This window comes from Canis aureus, chromosome 28 (genome assembly GCF_053574225.1).
Source record: "Canis aureus isolate CA01 chromosome 28, VMU_Caureus_v.1.0, whole genome shotgun sequence".
NCBI lineage: Eukaryota > Metazoa > Chordata > Mammalia > Carnivora > Canidae > Canis > Canis aureus.
Genome location: NC_135638.1, coordinates 30,666,757 through 30,681,305, shown reverse-complemented (window position 1 = coordinate 30,681,305; position 14,549 = coordinate 30,666,757). Strand labels below are relative to the sequence as shown.

General features: G+C 39.9%; 1 protein-coding gene across 3 annotated transcripts in view; it reads left to right on the top strand.

The window, feature by feature from the left end:
* CHD7 (chromodomain helicase DNA binding protein 7) overlaps nt 1–14,549 on the top strand; it is a 192,200-nt gene that overhangs the window by 95,399 nt on the left and 82,252 nt on the right. For all 3 annotated transcript variants that reach the window (XM_077876852.1, XM_077876850.1, XM_077876851.1), the window contains exon 3: nt 11,035–11,465. In XM_077876852.1, the coding sequence (XP_077732978.1) occupies nt 11,035–11,465 (431 nt within the window). The remainder of the gene's footprint in view (nt 1–11,034; nt 11,466–14,549) is intronic.

Genomic DNA, 14,549 nt, shown 5'->3' with positions numbered 1-14,549 from the left:
ATTTGTGAGCTAATATACATAAGCAGGCTTCTATTCTTGCCCAGCTGTGTAGATTCAATTATAATAATTTTCTCAGTTGCATAACATTGCTGTTTGTTTATTACTGCGTTATTAGTCAGTGAATGAACCTCCCTCTTTTTGACCCCTCAGCAGTGTTTATAAAATACTTAATTGCTTTGGTATCTTCTGTTTCATGTGTAATTCCAGCTGGAAGGAGTCATAGGGACACCATCCCCTGTAAGTGTTAAACAGACTGTTTCTAATGTACAATAAAGTTTCTTTTAAGATATCAGGAACCTTTAATATTGTTTATAGTGCAGTTTCTTACATTTTTTTTTACTTGAAAATGGAGTGATTTTCTTATAAAAATCCTTTCCCTGTGATGCTCTCTGTGGCAGTTGACTGTGGAAGAGTGTTGGGCTCCAGTTGGCTTATAGCAGCCACATTGTCTGTGTCCTCTGGGCTCATCCCTTCTGAATGGGTCGTCCCCCCCCAAAATTCCTTGTCACCTTATTCCCAGCTCTCCCTGCTGTTACATCTAACTGCTTCTTGGAAAGACTTCAGCAGAAGTGTGGGAGCCGCAGGGATTAGGCAGCAGCTGTGATGGCTGAGATGTAGGCTCTGCTGAAAGGTTGCCTGGGTTTGACCCTGATTCCTCTTTGAACCAGCTTTTTGTGACCTTTGGCAAATTTATTTATCTCTCTGTGTGCCTTGGTTTTTCCTATGTATAAAATGGGAGTAATTTCCTAAGGAGGTTGTGAGCACAGAAAAGTGTTTGGCACAGATGTTCTCAGTCTTAGCATCAGCATCACAACAGTAAAAAGATATACTGGGGTGCTCTCTGTCTTTGTGTGGAAGGGTCAATGTCTTGCATGAGAAGAGGAATCATTTGTTGTTTACTGCTGTGTAATGAATTACCACAAATTTCATGGGTAAGACAATACCCCTTTCTTGTCTCCTAGTTTCTGTGAGTCAGGGTTTGAGCATGGCCTCACTGGTTCTCCTGCTCAGGGTTACAGCAAGGCTACAGTCAGATGCAAGGACTGCATTCTCATCTGGAGTCTTGACTGGGGAAGAATCTATTTCCAAGTCCGTTCTGGTGGTTGACAGATTTCATTTCCTGTGGCTGTATGATGAGGGGCTTCAGTTCTTGCTGGCCATCATCTGGGGCTGCCCTCCACTCCTAGAGGCTGCTGGCAGTTTCTTACCATGGTGGGTTCCCCACTGTGGTTCCCTCACTCTGGTCACTTGCTTCCTTGGTCTCAGTGACAGAGTGTACCTGACCCTCAGGGAAAGTCCGCATCCTCCTTACAAACCTCCTTAATTAAGCCAGGCTTATCCAAGAAAATCTGCCCTTTGAGTAACTTAAAACCAACTGATTTGGGACCTTAATCAAACCTACCAAGTCCTATGACTTTTGCCTCCTTCTCTTGCCTGGAAGACACAGGTCCCCTCTACAGTCAGGAGGTGGAGATCCTATGGCTATCTTAGGGTTCTGTCTCCTATAAGAAGCAAAGGAATTTTTATAGGACCAAAGTAGTTTATCATTAAGCATTTATTGCCAACTAAATTTGCTAGACTCACAGTCTCTGAGTTATGGAGAACTTGCCTGCCTAGACTGTGTAAATTAGCTTTATCACTGAGCTCCTTATAAATTTTGTTCTATTTGCATTTCTACACAAACCCTTGGGATTGGCCAGTGTTAGATAAAGACACTTTCCTATCAGTCTACTGAAGTTTGACTCTTTAAATTCATAAGAATAGCGTAGTAAGTTACATTTAATATTAATATTTATAGAGTAGTTGAAACCTAAATGCAAACTTGGTGTCAGTTGCTTTTCCAGAGCCAAACTGCATACGTTTCACTTTTCCAGTTTAAGGATCAAACTTGCTGTTGGGAATACCAGTGATAGCAAAATACAGTGTAAGTGTACGGTAAAAAAAATTTTGAAATGGACTATTTTTAGGATGTAAGTTTGATCTTCATCCTTAAGTGTCTTTGAAAGGATTTATTTCTGCAGAACAGTTGACCACCCTGGAAGCACTGTTTGGTGTTTTGCTTTTTGATCCCTGGTAAATTGGGTCGCTTCAGGTCTAGAGGTCTGCTGCCAAATTCAAGCCTCCAGATACCTCTTTGAGAACAGTTTGGACCTAAGAGCTAACTTGAAATACGGAAGGCAAATGCCCGTGAACTGGGAATTTGTTCCATAGATTCTCATTCATTGATATTTATTGAGTAGAGCCTACTAAGGAAAAAAAAATGTGAAAAAGTAAGAGAAAAAAAGAGGGAAAGGAGAAACAACAAATGGACTTTGTTAAGGCCCCTGAGCACATTCGTTATCGTTTCTACTTTTTACTTCTAGAAAGCAATGTCTGATAGAAGATAACACTTAAGGATTTACTGCTGGAAGGAACTAAGAAATTCAGAACAAGAGGCTGGAAGTATGACTGTATCTCAGACTCTGCTAATGGGTTCATATTTCAGTTTGCTTGTTGCACCTCAGGTGTACCATGATGCCCACATTGCAGACCCTGTTTTTTTCTCAGGGGTTTTCTACGGGAGGAGAATGGATGTAGTCTTCAAGGGTGGACAGGCCTGCTTCCCAGAGGGGGCTGCCCTTGTGCCTGTAGCCCAAAAGACCTACAGAGTTATTCACCAGTACTGTGCTAGGGTTTGAATTGTGTTACATTTGTGGTGGTTTCTGTTTCTCCCCTCTCCACAGGAGCGATAGGTTCTGTTGGCCCCTCTCCATTTCTCTTCTATCAGAAATACTTGAGAGGAGATTCTCATGATCAGGAATGCAGTCTGATTACCTGTATATACTTTTTGGAAGGCTAACACATGTAAAAACATAATTCAAGTCTTGTATAAACAATTAATGCTAATTTTTCCAAGCATTTATGAAGCAATGGAGGTACATCAAAAGTATGTTCAGTTTACATCAGTTCAACTCTATGCCCTAGGGGTGTGTGTGTGTGTGCGTGTATGCGCCTGTGTATAAACACGTTATTTCAAATATATGGTCTTTACATGCAAGCCTACTACTTCATCTGGTGCTTTTCCTAAGAAGTAGAATGATGTGTTACCAAACTGGGGAAAAGAACTGTTAGATTTCTTGAAATATAGTAGATGGAATTTAAAAAATGCATAGAGGCTCTTCTTTTTAATTGGTTTTGGGGGATCCCTGGGTGGCGCAGCGGTTTAGCGCCTGTCTTTGGCCCAGGGTGCGATCCTGGAGACCCGGGATCGAATCCCATGTTGGGCTCCCGGTGCATGGGGCCTGCTTCTCCCTCTGCCTGTGTCTCTGCCTCTCTCTCTCTCTCTCTCTCTCTCTCTGTGACTATCATAAATAAATAAAAATTTTTAAAAATTTGGTTTTGGGAGAGTTTTCAGGGCAGGGCAGAAAGTGGGCTTATTTTCTTCTAGTTCTGGCAGACTGCTGACTCCCTGGGACAAAGCAGATTGGTTGAATTGAATTCAACTTCTATCAAACAGGGTGATTCTGATATTCAAACAGGATCATGTTCATAAACAGGAATGTAAACGCCAGTTCTTATCCACATTTTTATCTTTGGGAGAAGAGCTAGTGGTTTTTGTAGTTTTAGTTTAGAATTAAACTAGAGTTCTCCTCTGATCCCTTGAAGGCAAAAATCCCAAATTTATATTAAATTAAGTCCATTTTAACCTGTTGATTAGGGTTAGGATCTTAAAACTAAGGCCTTTATGGTTTTGGAGGAAGGCAGCAAGCAGCTTCCTGGGCTTGGAGAAGCCCTCATCACCCTGCAGGCGAGCCCGATCACATTCACTCTCTGGCTTGTAGCTGTCACATCAGGGTGATGATTCAGGGTTGGCCCTTTCCAGCTCTGTCACTTTGGGTAAGTTCATCTGAAAGCCTCAGTTTCCTCAGTTATAAAAGAGGAAGAATACCACCCACCTTGGCAACTTCCTGTGGTTATTATAGGCAGTGAAGGAGAAGAGGGTTGTAAAATGTACATGTAACTGTATAATACCTGGTTTAAAATCATCATTCAGTATGGTGTCCTGGGACGGCTTCAGGACTTCCTGTCCGTTTTGCTGTCTCTCCCTGAACTACGGGGCTCTTCCCTGATGCTCTTCCCCACCACCTTGAGTCGGGCAGGTGGAGGCAGCCTTGCAGGTACCCAGCACTGTTCCGGCCTGCACACCTGTAACCCTCCGGCAGCCACCTCGTGCGTCTGCAGTAGCTCCCAGCCCAGTGTGACAGCCTGCTCAGAACAGAGTCAAGGAAGGGGAGATGGCCAGAAGGGCAGTGATGGGGTGGCAAAGAGTGAGGTATGGTGGACAGATGCCCTATTCTCCTCTGGGAGGGAGTCTGCTGCACTGAGGGTCTCTCAGATACTTGGAAAGGGTTTAGCATCGGTGGAATTTCACTGCTGTGTTACCCTCATTAAAGTGACTGTGGAAATACCACAACATAGTGCTTTACACATTAAAATTGCGGTTTGACAGTTCCTGTGGTATTGTTTACTCCTAAATACATAGAAGATGGGCAGTATTCAATATCTAATGTAAACTATTTAATATTAAATGCAACATGATTGCTTGGCTCATTATTTTCATTATTTTGGGCTCTACTTAAATTCAAAATGTGTTTATAATTTAGATGCCATTAAAGTGGTTCATGTTAATTTGTAGCTATTTAAGATTTTGTTTGTATGGCACATTTATTCTAAGGACAGATTAAAAACACAAGCAGAAGACCAAAGTTTTGGAAATGGCTTCAGATGATTTTAAATGAGATATTTTAGCAGTAATTAAAATTTTTAGTTCTAAAATTTAATGGTTCTGAGGCACTCATAAAGATAACTTATTGCATTATAATATTTCAACATTCATTATATTTAACTTGGTAATTATCTTGACTGTATAAAACAAAAATTATACAAGTCATCCTTATATGATTATACCAATATTCCTATTTTATTCCTTCCAGTGACTTAAATTGAACATAAAAGAAACTGCCAATTCAGTGAGCCATTTGAGCACATTTTATATAAAATTAGGTTTGTTCAGAGAGTCACATGCTGTATTATGAAACATTTGATAACCGCTCTTTGAAACACAGACAGCCACATGCACACACATACTTTCCCCACCCAGAGGAGCAGATGAATTTGCCCTGCTTCAGCTAGATCAGTATAATCCAAAGCATATCTTAAAGAACGTTTTCATCCAAGATATTCCCAGAAAAAAAGGGATGCAGGGATTAAATACTTTTAGGACACACTGTACATTATCCCCTACTCAGAATGTAGTAAGGCCTTGGGGTTTTGTAGTTAAAGAAAACGATTTATTTGGTTAGCCCAGAATTCTCTAAACTCATGTGACCTGCGTCATCTTTACATGTAACACTTTTTAATACCCAAAACTTAAGAACTATTGTTTTATACATTTTGCCTTCTCAATTCCTGTGACTAACAAGCTTAATAATTATTCATTTGGGTGATTTTGTTCATAAATGTACTCATTCAATAAGTCATCATTCCTGGAAATTAAGAATGAGCTGAGTAAAACTAACTGGCATATAAAATTATGGCTTGAATTTGGAGCCCTGATTGTAATAACAAATTTAGTCAAACAAAAAAAGAGTCCAACCTTTGTCTTCTTAAGAATATTTTTATACTTATTTTCTATTTTTTAAAAGATTTTATTTATTGAGAGAGAGTGAGAGCAGGAGAGAGAGGGCACATAGAGGGAGAAGCAGACTCCTTGCCGAGCAGAGAGCCTGATGCGGGTCTCAATCCTAGGACCCCAAGATCATGACCTGAGCCAAAGGCAGATGCGTAACCAACTGAGCCACCCAGGTGCTCCATACTTTATTTTATATCAAATAGTCATAGTTGGGATCCCTGGGTGGCGCAGTGGTTTAGTGCCTGCCTTTGGCCCAGGGTGCGATCCTGGAGACCCGGGATCGAATCCCATGTCGGGCTCCTGGGGCATGGAGCCTGCTTCTCCCTCTGCCTATGTCTCTGCCTCTCTCTCTCTCTCTCTCTCTGTCTCTCTCTGTGACTATCATAAATAAAAAATTAAAAAACAAAAACAAATAGTCATAGTTGAAAAGTATATTGCTTGACCATTAGAACTAGTATCCGCTCCTCTTGGATCTGCTCCTCCATTAACAGGGCTTCACAAGATTGCTTGTCATACATTTTTATGTTTTCAGTTACCTGATCTCAGGTATGACTCATTGTTCAGGCTGGGTCTATAGAGGAAGTAACCTCTGCCCAGCACCTGGGTGACTTTCTTCAGGAAGCCTCCCTAGTGTCAGCCTAGGTCAAGTGCTCTGCTTTCCCCCTGCCAGTACTGTGGCTGGCTTGTTTACTGTTACATCTCCAAATATTTGTTGAATAAATAAATTAATTGGGCATCATATATTGAGTGCATCTTCTTTTTACTAGTGTCACTGGCAAGAAAAGGATATTAGAGTCTCAACTGGACAGGACTTATGGAGCCTTTACTAAACATACTTTTGAACCCTGTAACGCTGTTTTGGCTGAAGATTGAGCTTCAGTTTTCATATTGGAATTACTTTTTAAAAGAATGCCAAGGGATCAAGAACCCAGGGAATACTGGAAAAATGAAAGTGAAGAGCATCGATATGAGGTGTTTCCAAAGCCATTAAAAAAAAAAAAAAAAAAGGAAACAAATAGTACTTTGCAATTTTTTTTTAAAGATTTTTTATTTATTCATGAGAGACACAAAGAGAGAGAGAGAGAGAGAGAGGCAGAGACACAGGCAGAGGGAGAAGCAGGTTCCATGCAGGGAGCCCGACGTGAGACTTGATCCTGGGTTTCCAGGATCACACCCTGGGCCAAAAGCAGCGCTAAACCGCTGGGCCACCAGGGCTGCCCAGTACTTTGCAATCTTAAGGACTTACTATTTGTATTTTTACAAATCATTGGAATCATAGTTTAGTGTGTTTTAGGCTTGAATTTGTTGTTCCTTCAGCCTTACGTGGCCTGCAGCTTCTCCACCAGAATCTCCATTTCTCTAAAAGCACAAGAACCTCCCTTTAGCTTTAACTTGCGGGTAAAGGATGTGTCTCCCAAAAGTGTCCTCTTGCTCTTGCCCAGTTGGAAGTATCTTTTCTATATTCTAAAGTAGCATTTTGATTTTAGGCTTGTTTGTATCATTCAGTGAATAAAACCTTCATCCGTCTGTAGGTGCCCTACATTACAGAATGTTGTTAGTTTGCAGATATGATTTGTGTTGGAAATGCTGCACAGTGTTAATATCACGCAGCTCACTCCTGTTCCTTGACAGTGCTAACAGGTTGAGGCTTTAGGAATATAATTAAGGCAAAACATGAGTAAATAAGGTAGCTTTTAAGCCAGATAAAGCTGGTGAATGTTAGATGAAAAGCATACCTGAGGTAAATGAAAAGTTTCTTCTTATCTACTTTTTCCTTTCCTTGGGAAAGCTCCTGAGAATTTTAGGTTTCATTTGCTTTAAAGGTAAGAGAAGGATTGCCCTCCCTTCCTTCATCTCAGCTCTCCTTTGGTTAACTTTGCGTCCTATCTGTTCTGCTGTTTTACATATGGTGACTTGTTTGTGTGTTTGTGTAGTTTATACATTTTGAACAATGGAGTTAAGGATAAAAGTGATTATCTTTAATTTATGGTAATTTTTTGGACAAGACACAAACACGCTTTGAATCATTTTTATTTACACTTTAAGTATCAGTCATTCTATTTTAGTTCCAAAAGTCCACGGCATAGTCCTTACTATTCCAATTATGATAGAAAACATGTGGAAAGTCTGTCCCATAGTGTGTATTTAAAGATATCTTTGGTATCTAACATTCTCCACGTTTGCTCTAATAAATGAGAGGTTTTAGCAATGCCCTATATGGTAATATCAGATGTTAATGGCATTGATTACCTGTCAGGCAGTGGGAATTGATGGGAAAATGTCCGCTGTAAAATTAAATAGCATTAGGGAAGACTGTACCATGCATGGGGCAGGGGTGGGGGGTGCATGGCTGGGCCTGGGAGACTTTGTCAGGGTATTACTGTGAGCTCCAGGTTTTTTCCCCCACATGATTAAGGCAAGCCATCTGTTCTTTGTTAAATGTTTACAAAAACAGCTTTTCTCTAAAAGATTTAAGGAGATGTGGGTCTGGTAAACACTATAATATTTCTGAGCACCTTTTTCACCCTATCTCATATAGTACCAAAACATAATTCTGCTGCATATCAAACAGGATTAATCCCTTTTTTTTGTATTTAATCTTTATGTTTTTTTCCTTCTTATGGAAGATTAAATGTTTTAAGGGATACTAATTTATGGCTTCATTTATTACTGAAAGGAGCATCTAAAATCATTTGTATGCTAAAATGTGTAGATAAATTTTCACTCTTTTTGTATTAGATGTTCTGTGCTTTTTCTAGTCCATAAATGTGTTCCAGGTATTTCTCATTAGAAGCTATCACTCTGTTACTGGGGTTAATGCCATGCAGATTAAAGCAAGGTACATATACCTGGGATTAATTCACCATTCTAAGCTTTAAGCTTTGTTTACTGGTAGATTTTTCTCTTTCCTTCCCTTTCCAGGAAATACTTTTTCTTCCCTTTCCTGAAAAATAGTTTGTCCCAAAAAAGTTTGATCTCTAAATCTCTTTTTTTAAAAATATAGCTTTTTCCTTTTTATTTAACATTTGAAAATAATATGTAACAACTTAAGCAACTGAAGTTTAATCACACAATTAAACCAGACACTCTGAATTCTCAGGTGATGGTAACATGGACAGCACCTTAGTTGGCGTATTGAGAGTGTGTGTAAGGGAGAAGTGTGGGGCACATGGTAACTTTTTCAGTGTTTGGCTAGCTGTGCTCTTCCTGTGTGGAAAGCTGCTCATGTGGACTCCCACCCCTGTGCTCTTCCTCAGACTTCTGCCCCTGCTTCTTTCTCTTTCTGTATAGCTTTACTCTTTTTCAGGTTCATCTTCTTTCAGCTGTGACTAGGAAAGAGCAATATGTATTTTAAGATTTTCCAATACCATTGGATTTGGAAAGAGACTTTGGAAATCATCTAACCCAAACCTTTCACTTTGTAGATGAAGAAAATGAATGCTGGATGAGTGAAATGATTTTCCACTGGTAATAAAGCTAATGGCAGGGCCCAGACTAGAATTTGTGTCTCTTATCTCATAATTATGGGCTCTGTCTCATATACTAGTGCAGATGGAGAATGTGGGGTTCTTTATTATGTTTTTATTAAGATTTTATGTATTTATTTTTGAGACAAAGCAGGTTTGAACGTGAGCTGGGGGAGGGGCAGAGGGAGAGGCAGACTTCCTGATGAGCAGGGAGCCTGATGCTGGACTTGATCCCAGGACCCTGGGACCATGACCTGAGCTGAAAGCAGACAGTTTAACTGACTGAGCCACCCAGGCATCTATGTGGGTTTCTTTAGTGACCCTGGTAAGCTTTTTCAGGAAGTGATATCTTAAAATTTGGGGGTCTGTCACTGAATACTTTGGAAATCAAATGAAACCCATGGAGCCTTTCCCAGAAGGATGCCCATATGTAAGATTTCAGGAGAAGCAGAGAGTCCAAAGAACACTGTTTTAGAAAACCTAAATTCAAATCACAGCTCTGTCTCTTGTTGTGTGACCTTGAGAGAACACATTGCCTCCTCAAACTTTACTTCCTTTCTGTAAGATGGGGGCAGATTGCCACATTTTTGTTGTGAGAGTCAGGTGAACTGACTCCTGAAAGCACTCAGCTCAGTACATGGCATGAAATAGATGCTCAGTACTATACTGGAATCTAATTTAAAGTACCCTGTTTATGGTAAGCTGTAGCTTCTGGGTTACTCTCGAGTCTTCTGCAGACCTGGACCTGGGCTCTCTTGCCTCCTCCTTTTTGGAGGTGATGTGGTCAGAAGGGTGGGCCTGTAACTTCTTGGGCTCAGCACTAGAGCATCAGCGTCCATACTCAGTTCCTAATTGGGGCTGGTGTCAGGAGTGTAAAGTGCTTAGCACATGCCTGGCACATAGTGAGATTGTTCAGCAAACACTAGCTGCCATTATTGTTGCTGTTTCTGTTATACTTACTCTTAAGTATCTGGAGAAACAGATGAAAAAGGAAAAAAAAAAAACCTGAGTAACATTTGCAGATACAACATTTTAAAGTATTTCGTTGAAATACGAAGGTTCATTAGATATCCGAATTTACAGTAGAGATGATACTCTACCCCTGTGCTGGTTTGAGCTGTCTCTGATCTCAGCTGACCACTCAGCACCCCATCCTGATTGTTGGTATTCTCTACTGTATTTAAGCCCGTCTCTGGATACATTCCTTGTGAATATCAAAAATATCCTGCAAGGCTTACCAGCTCAACTACTTGGATTTTCTGTTCCTCAGTGAAATGTGAAAATGTAAAGCTTTAGTAACTTAAGAAAAACACCCTCTGCATTTCATATTAGTACAAGAAATTTAATGAATCTGAAGTCACTAAATTTGGATATGTATTTTTAATTTGGTATTTTCATGTCATTTAAATCAGAAATGGCCTGTACCATGGAAGATTTGTGTATGATACTTGGATTTCAAACTTTCACAGTACCTGAATCGTACAGTGCTCTGTATACCTGTTCTTGTTAAAAGCGGCTTAATTATATATCTTTAATAAAAGAATTCCATTTAAATTCGTTCTTTGGGCTTAGCTTCTTCCACTGTTTGTCATTCACCAAGACCCACACATGGAGGGGGCTGCTAAGAAATGGACAGCTAAATGAGAATTATTTTTCTTCCTGAACTAAAATTTTTACTGTATTGCTTTTTTGTTGATGTTGTTGTTGTTTAACTATTTACGTAAAAGCTTTCTTGTTTTTTAGATGAGAGAAAAAGGTAGATTTTAAAGTATATAGTTGGTAAAATATTTGCTACTTTGAGTATAAAGTTTCAGAAGCATCAACTACTAACTTTCAGTTCCTTTCATCGATCTGAAGAATGATAAACTAATTTCAATTCCTATTTGTGTCTCTTAGCATTCTCCATCGGAGCCCTTTCTGGAGAAACCAGTGCCGGATATGACTCAGGTTAGCGGACCGAACGCTCAGCTAGTGAAGAGTGATGATTACCTGCCGTCCGTAGAACAGCAGCCACAGCAGAAGAAGAAGAAAAAGAAAAACAACCACATTGTTGCAGAGGATCCCAGTAAAAGTTTTGGTAAAGATGACTTCCCTGGTGGGGTTGATAACCAAGAACTAAATAGGAACTCACTAGATGGGTCCCAAGAAGAGAAAAAGAAAAAGAAAAGGCCGAAGGTAAAAAAAGATCCGAAGGAACCGAAAGAACCCAAGGAGAAAAAAGAGCCCAAGGAACCCAAGACCCCGAAAGCCCCTAAGATTCCCAAAGAGCCAAAGGAAAAGAAAGCAAAAACTGCCACGCCAAAACCCAAATCCAGCAAAAAGTCAAGGTAGGCTGTGGGCAGAAATCACCCCCCTCCAAACAGTGTAGAAATGAGCACCTCAGTCACAGCCCTTGAAAGGGGGTGGGGGTGGGGCAGAGGGGCTGCACTTTGATTTTTGCCATTGGGTTCCTTTCTCTGATACCCAAACTAAAAAGTTAAGAGTTTTGTTTGTACATTCTGAAGTTTAGGAATCAATTACTATAAACTGTTTGTTTGGATGGTACATTTTAGACTTCATTGGGTAAAAAGTCTTTGTTTAAAATCATTTGCGTGTATTTTTGTGAAAATTCGTCACTGAGCAAACAGAACCAAATTACCAGCTTAATTATTTGTAAGCCTAGACCAGCAACCTCATTTTCAAGGACAATGCAAAACAGGGAAAGAAGGATTACAGAAGCAAGATAGGTCACTATATTTCACTAAGCGTTTCAGCCCTGTTTCCCAGAAGTTGAAAGAGGAGAATTAATTCTCTCCACTTGGCGGAGTAAGCCTTCCAGGGGCAGGGTTGAAATGCTAGTGGGCAACGTGGGAGAAATCAAATAGCAGTTATCCATTAGATATGCATGCAAGATTAGCATGCGCTTTAGCTTCTAGGAAATACCCTCCTCCACTCCATACTTCCCTCTGTACTTCCCCCACCAACTCTGACCCCCCAGAAGGCATATTTACTCAGTAAGAAAAGCTGAGAGGAGAAGACATTGAAGACTAATTTTTTTCATTTGTACTGAACATTTCTTACAACTGTTCTGAACCAATTCCAAACATCTGAATCTATTTTTCAGAATATGGCTCATGTTAGAAAATATAGTTTCCAGATGGATGTATGGTCAGACTTGGTTAATCTGAACCTGTTTGCAAACTTCATTAGAAAACACACTCCACCTCCTACCCCCATGTGCATACATATACACACACACACGTGTGTGTACACATGCATCCTCAGTTCTGTGACAGACATGCTTGACCTGAACTTTTTGAGCTCGCTGGCCTGTAGTAAACCTTTGTCTTGTAGTCTTTCCTGTGTGTGTATGTGCAGATACAGAGAAGAGATGATTTCTGTGAATACAGAGATGTCCCTGCAAAGGAAGAGTGAAGTCGGATTTTCAACTTCTGCTAAAAATATCTATATAACCCCAAATAGGCTATTTTATAGAGTTTTGAAAGTTTATATGATAGTCATTTAAAAATTTTTGTCACCGGTACTTTTTATGGTGCCGAAATAACTGAATTCTATTCAATGACTCAATCTTATAGATAACTTAATACTTGCATTTACTTAGGAACATTCTTTGATGCCTCAGTATGTGGTTTCTTAATTGAAAACCTTTATTTTTTCCCCTATGAACACCCTTCTAAACCCACAACCCATTATGAATTTTGTTTTCATTTACTTAAATATTTCATTAAATACTTATTCTTTGTAGGTACAGCGTTAAGTGTTAGGTTGTGAGCAAGAAAGATGTGGTTAGAATTTCAGTCTGACTTATCAAGGGTTTTTTAGAACTATAATTCCCTAAAAGCTAAGTATTGTGGTTTTGATTAGGTAGAAATGTGCTTATTTTTTTCAAGGAGAAATTGCAGCAAAATTGTAAAAGAATGTTTTATTATTATTATTATTATTATTATTATTATTATTATTATTATTTTAAAACTTGAAATGTAAGAGTCTGTGTGGGTTGTTGTTTTTTTAAATTTTATTTATTTATTAATGGGAGAAGCAGAGACATAGGCAGAGAGTGAAGTAAAGCAGGCTGCATGCAGGGAGCCTGATGTGGGACTCAATCCCGGGACTCCAGGATCACGCCTTGTGCCGAAGGCTGGCACTCAACTGCGGAGCCACCCAGGCATCCCTAAGAGTCTGTGTTGTAAAGAACCTTCCTAGAACTCAGAAAATATATCACCAAGACTAGCTTTAGCCTCACAGTCTATCTGCCTTTAGGTTTGTTATCTTTAATTTTTTTAATCTGGCACCTAATGATAAACGTTGATTAAAAAAAAAAAGAAGAAAAAACCTGCACTGTGTCTTGGGTCTTGTCATAAATTTCCAAGTATATTATGTTCAAGTCCTGAGTCTACACTGACCTAGTCTTGTCTTTTAAAAAACATACTTTAGCCTATCCTTGTCTCTTGTGGGATATGTTAGGGCAGATATTTAAAATGAATGCTGTATTTAACAGTGAAACTTGTTAAAATTTTCCCAACAACTGTAAGCAAGTGTTAGGAACTTGTTCTGGGCACCTGTGCTGCCTTGGTACAGAGAGAGGCCCTATCTTTACCCACCAGAGAAAGCTCCAGTGTAGGTCTCATCTGCATGCTCCCAGCTGCTCATCCTGAGATTTGAATTGTCTCTGCAGAGTAAATTTTTGGCATTGCTGAATCTGAGTAATGGCTCTGCATTAGTCACATGTTCTTGGTAGGAGAAAGGGCATGTGATTATTTTCTCCCAAGAAGAGTGTTTGGTACATCTCTCCTCCTCTGTGTTGCTTTAGACGAACAGTCTCAGTGAATGCCTCCTATAAGTGATAGCTGTTTTTCCCCAAGTGGTATAAAAATAATTGAGTAGAACATTTCTGTTGAGTGTGGAGATGTGCATGCAGAATGGGGGCTGGTATAACGTGGCCAAGACTCAGGCCATGCTGAGGGGGCCTGGGGATATTCGGCCCCGGTGCCTTGACCACTCGTCAGGCCATTGCTGGTTTATAACAGAGTGTGTGAGAACATTCCTGGGTGGCTTTCCTGTCATCGTTGGTCAGATGGGGCCGGCTGTCCAAGAATATGGTAATTGAACAAAGATTTTCAGTAGATTAACAAACCAACCAACCCACTTTTTTGTTGAGCCAGTTTCTATTGGCCAGATGAATGGAGTACGTCAAGTTGTGGTCTTGTGTTCTGCTAAGTCTAGGAAGGAAATAGCATCCCTGAAGCACAGATAAGTGGAATGCATACAACTACATGTAAATTCTGAATAGCATAGCAGAATAATTATGTAAATTGAATATGCAGTGATGAAGGTAATAGGGGGTTTGGGTTATGTTAGCACTGGGGTTGAATTGCCATAGCAGTTTGCTTTTAAGCACTGGAATACAGCAG